This window comes from Lucilia cuprina, chromosome 3, assembly GCF_022045245.1.
Source record: "Lucilia cuprina isolate Lc7/37 chromosome 3, ASM2204524v1, whole genome shotgun sequence".
Taxonomy (NCBI): Eukaryota; Metazoa; Arthropoda; class Insecta; order Diptera; family Calliphoridae; genus Lucilia; species Lucilia cuprina.
In genome coordinates, this window is record NC_060951.1 from 41,434,915 (window position 1) to 41,440,481 (window position 5,567).

The window sequence follows — 5,567 nt, forward strand, 5'->3', positions numbered from 1 at the left end:
TTTTAAATTTATGTTTATGCCATAAACATATTTTATTAGTTCCATTAAAATTTGCACTTTTTTCACAATCGATAATATTAAAAAAAATAAACCCACAATCCAAACAGAAAACCTGTTGATTCATTATTAAATCATTAATATTTAAAACCCCTCGAAATAAATTACAAAACGCAGCAAAAATTTAAATATGAAAATAAAACATAAATTTATTCGTTAAAACAAATGTAAAATAAAATTTTTAATGAATTTAGTTTTTTGTGGTTAATTGGCTGACAAATGAGATTGGCAAGATTCAAAATAATTAACATAAAACATTAACTTAACAAAAAATGGCAACAAATTATAAAAACAAATAAAAACAGAAACGTAACTTACAAACTAATTTAACAACGTTTACAAAAAAAATGTTACAAAATGCAGGCGATACAACGAATATCGTAAATCGTTAAAATCAATCAAATATGATGTGCAAGTTCACATCAAATCAAATTAAAATTTACATCATAATGATAATGATCCAGCAATACAAATGACTGATGTGTTCACATAATTTTAATAAATTTGATTTTTCATCAATGTTATGCAAAAGTTTACGATTTGGGTATTAATGGATAAAAGAATAACTAAAATAATTAACAAGTGATTAATACTAATCAGTACTATGTGCTGCTAAAAACGCAGCACAGCTCTCAGACCGGAAACGTAGATATTTTCCCTTACTTATGGCGATGACCTTTTGATGACTTTGGTTTGCTATTGGGATTACGTTTACGTCTGGGTGGCAAATAACTATTACCTTGGGTTTGTCCAACATTTGCATTGGCCGAAACATCTTGATGATCATTGAATATCTTGACTGTTTGAACATTTTGCTCATGACCACCACTTACCACTTTGACCACACGATGATCACCCATGGGTTCTTCGTGGGAAGGACCCAAAATCTTTATAGTCTTGACTCCAGTATGATCTAAAGATTCTAATACTTTCAAAGTTTTAACGGCATTGGGATTGACAATTTGCACGGTGCGAATTTTAGCCGTAGCTGATTTAGTAGTCTGCACGTTTGTTGTGGGCGCTGTAACGGCAGTTGGGGCATTATAACGGATTGGGGCTGTCTTTTGGCGTATATCTTCAGGCATGAAGGTTTGCAATGCTTCACGTGCTTGCTGACTGAGTGCTGGCGCATTTTGGTATTGATTCTGTGCAAAGGTTGTGTAGGTTTGGCTGTTGAACGCATTGGTGGTGTAGGACATGGTGGGTGCATAATATTGAGGTCGGGAAGCCGGTTCGCGATACATGGGTGATAAGTCGTTACTGACAACCGTTTTGCTTGGTGGTAGCCCGTATTCAGGAAATGGCCTTCTGCTGTTGGCATATCGATCATGAGGTTTTACGTTGGTCATATAACTGCTTAAAGGATACATTGTGGATTGTATGAAGGCTTGTGGCGTGGGTGGTAGATAATCGGGGGCCTTGAATTGTGTTTGTTGATGGCCTTGATAAGACTGTTTGACATTAACTGGAGGTAAATAATCGGGACCTTTAAAAGTTTGTGATGAATATTGATTGTTCTGAGCAACGGCTGTTTGGCTGGAAGCTACAGGTGGCAAATAGTCAGGACCCTTGAAGTTTTGAGCTCCAGGCGTGGGCGGTAAATAATCGGGACCCTTAAAGTTTGGCGATCCTGTATTGGGTGGTAAGTAGTCAGGACCTTTGAAATTTTGAGAGCCAGTGGTAGGTGGTAAGAAGTCAGGACCTTTGAAATTTTGAGAGCCAGTGGTGGGTGGTAAATAATCGGGACCTTTGAAGTTTTGAGAACCTGATGAAGGAGGTAAGTAGTCAGGACCCTTGAAATTTTGGGAACCAGAAGAGGGAGGCAAATAGTCAGGACCCTTAAATGGTTGCACAGATGGTTGATCTATTTGTTGAACCGAATTCGTAGGAGGTAAATATTCAGAAGCTTTTGCTTGTTGGCCTTGACCCTGGGAATACGATTGCTGGTGAGTTCCGTGATAAGCTTGAGTTTGATAATTTTGTCTAAATTGTGTTACCTGAGAATGAGACTGTTGCTGTTGGTTATATACTTGAGTTTGTGTGGACTGATAGGAGTTTTGAAGACTGTGTAATTCATTTATGGCTTGTTCAGCATTAGCTGGTTTTTGAAAATCATAACCGGGAGGCAAATAACTAGGTGCACTATAGCCTTCATCTTCGGTGGCCGATCGGCTAGTTGGCTGTAAAGCTGGATCTGAACTATGCAATTGATTTATAGCCTGTTCGGAATTTGCAGGCTTCTGAAAGTCATAACCAGGTGGCAAATAATCGACAGCCTTAAAGGGTTGCCTATCAGTTATAGGCTCTTGATTGTGCAGTTGATTTATAGTTTGTTCGGAATTTTCTGGTTTGGGAAAATCATAACCAGGTGGTAAATAGCCCTTGTTTTGGGGAGGATTTGCATGTTTTGAAGTTCCATAAACAATATCGGGTCCTTGTTCCCGTCCGGCAACTTGAATTTGGGATTTTACAGTTACCTCTTGATATTGTGGCGATTGCTCGGGAAGTGTGTGTAGTTCTGCGATGGCCTGTTCTGAATTTGGAGGCTTCTGGAAATCGTAACCTGAAGGCAAGTTTTGGACTTGTTGTTCTAATTCTTGAACCTGATTTCCTTGAGGTGGCAAATAATCGGGACCTTTGAAGTTGCCTTCATTTTTATTTTGATAGGGTGGCAAATAATCTGGTCCTTTGAAGGGATTATTGGGCTGGAAGTTGTTGTGATTTTGTTGTTGCTGTTGAGGTGGCAAGTAATCAGGACCCTTAAATTGAGAATTATGTTGCTGTTGTTGTTTGGGTGGTAAGTAATCAGGACCCTTGAAGCCAGTATTTTGATTTAGATTTATTTGTTGAGATTTTCCTGAAACATGATGTTGAGGTGGTAAATAATCGGCTCCCTTAAATGTCGTACTAGGTCTAAATTGTTGCTGTACCGAGTTGCCTTGATAAGGCGGTAGATAATCGGGACCCTTGAATGCTGTTTGTTGTAATGGCACGTATTCTGGTTCATTATATGGTATACTTGGACGGAATGTTGTTTGTTGAGAATGTGTTTGTTGTTGAGCAGGTGGCAAATAATCAGGGCCCTTAAAGGCATTATTAGCTGTGTAGGGATGTTCAGATTGAGAAGATCCCTTTTGAGAGGGAGGCAAATAATCGGGACCTTTGAAGGGATTATTGGGGGTGTAGGGTTGTTCAGATTGAGCGGAGCCTTTTTGGGAGGGTGGCAAGTAGTCAGGACCCTTAAAATGGGTATTGTGTTGATAGTTTTGTTGAGATTGTGCTGAACCTTGATGTTGTGGTGGCAAATAATCGGCAGAGTTTGTTACAAAGTTTTGTTGTGCTGGTGTTGAACCATGTTGTTGGGGTGGCAGGTAATCAGGACCCTTAAATTGAGAATTTGGACCAAAGTTTTGTTGAGCTTGTGCAGAATTTTGTTGGCGGTTGTTAAAGTTTTGTTGTGACTGTTGATATCCTTGTGGGCGAGGTGGCAAATAATCGGGACCCTTATAGTGAGCTACATCATTGTTATTCCTTTTCTGAGGAGGTAAATAATCTGGACCCTTAAATGGTGCTTGAGCTGGACCTCCAACCGCAGATTTTTGAGGAATAGGAGGCAAATATTCTTTACCCGATTTGCTACCGGAATTGTGTCCATTCTGATAAGTTTGCGCTGAAGTTGTTAAAGAATTCTGAACTGGTTGTCTTGGATATTGCTGTGTTAGTTGTCCTTTGGGGGGGTAAATAGTTGGGACCCTTAAATTGTTGCACAGAATTATAGTTTTGTTGTTTGTTGGATTTTTCAGGGAAAGTATGGCGATAATTGGAGGGGAATGGTACTGGTATGTTATTCGAAGTTCCTTCAACATTTTTACTCTCATGTTTAACAATAATCTGTTGATTGCTGTCATCATTGCCGGTAGCAAAACCCAAATATGAAGCATCTAAACTGGGATCATCTAAAGGAAAATCGGCAGGAGCATTGATATGTTCAATGCGTATCTCTTCTGACGTTTGTGAAGACGATTCCTTAATACTTTCTCCATTACCTGAGGGCGGTTCATAATGATTATGAACCTCAAATATTTGATATTTTGAATTGGCATATTTTTTCTCTTCAAATTTTTGTTCTTCTTGTTGTTGTTGCTGCTGCTGCTGTTGTTGTGTACTCTCTTGCGTATTGTAGTAATCGTCATTAATGGGCAATTCTTGTATGGGTGGCGGTAAATATTGTTTATTTCTTATTGGCAAAGAATTATCAGTTACCTTAATGGACATACATAGACCCACTAGTAGTAGTCCAACATAACAGCTTATAAGCTAAAAAAGAAACGTAGTCACGTAATTTTATTGTTAAATTTAATCCTTAGTACGAGCGGTAATCCACAGGTGCTCGGTTTTTTTTTTGGTTGATGTTTGATCTTTTAATCTGCAGCCAAAAGTTACTTACCTTCATTTTGATGTTGGTCGTGCGTATCTTTCAAGTGTCCAACATGCAATGATAACCTAAACTGACCTATCCGCATAATTTATACTAACTAATATATAATTTTTAAAAAAATCAAATTAAATCAAAAGAAGTTTCATTCACAAAATCTGCAGAATTGCTATGTATGCTGTTGGGTTAATGTGTTTGTGTGTGAGTGAGTGATGCGGTGTGGTGTGTATGCCTGTTAGTCTGCCTTTCTGATGTACGCTTGAATCCAATACACATGCGCAGTTTAGCACTTGTTAAGAAACTCATCATTTGATCGTAGCATGTGTGCTCCAAATCTTTGCAGTTCATCGATCATCAGCTTTATTTTGCATTTTTGCTCCCTTTTGTTTTTGGCCAAGATATTTTGTTTTAAACATATATTTCTAGTTTGTCGCAAAAAAAAAACTAAAAATGTTTGTGAAAGGTGTCTAAATTTTTAGCTTTAAATCACCCATTTTGGTTTTTTTTAAAGTTCAAGTATTTGTTATTAAAATGTTTTTTTTTTTAACTCATCTTTTTGTTAGTTTTTAACAGAAGCATTTTTATTAAATTTGTAATATTTTTTTTTAAAAAATATTGTTGTCTTACGACTTTTTAACACGTTTTTATTGATTTGCAACTCCCAACACATGACCTTTAGTGTTACAAGTTATTAGTGAAAGATTATATGTGTTAAAAGTCATTTTATAAATGAATAATTAATTGTCTGAAATTATTGTTATTTATTAAATAAAAATAAAACATCATAAAACATTTCATTAATATACAAATTATTAAACTGTAAAAATATGAAATAAAAAAAATTAAAAGTACAATTTCATTCCCACGAATTTGTCTTTTCAATAATTGTAAAAATCAACTTTCGGAAAACTTTTGATATCTAACGGATCTGTAATACATACATGTATGTAATGTTAGTATGTATGTAAACGTATATATATATATATTAAGTTGAAGTAGACCTATAATCTAGTTTATTGATTTAGTTTTATTTATTTAGAGATTTATAATATAGGGAGCTTGATCGAAAAGTTCA

General features: G+C 36.2%; 1 protein-coding gene across 1 annotated transcript; it reads right to left on the reverse strand.

Annotated features, from left to right (window-relative positions):
- Positions 1–262: 262 nt before the first annotated feature.
- On the reverse strand, positions 263–4,532 carry LOC111689515 (adhesive plaque matrix protein). The gene is given in 3 exon segments (XM_023451982.2): positions 263–3,776; positions 3,778–4,374; positions 4,505–4,532. Coding segments are annotated over 3 exon segments (3,663 nt in total). The 5' UTR covers positions 4,511–4,532; the 3' UTR covers positions 263–716.
- Positions 4,533–5,567: the final 1,035 nt, after the last annotated feature.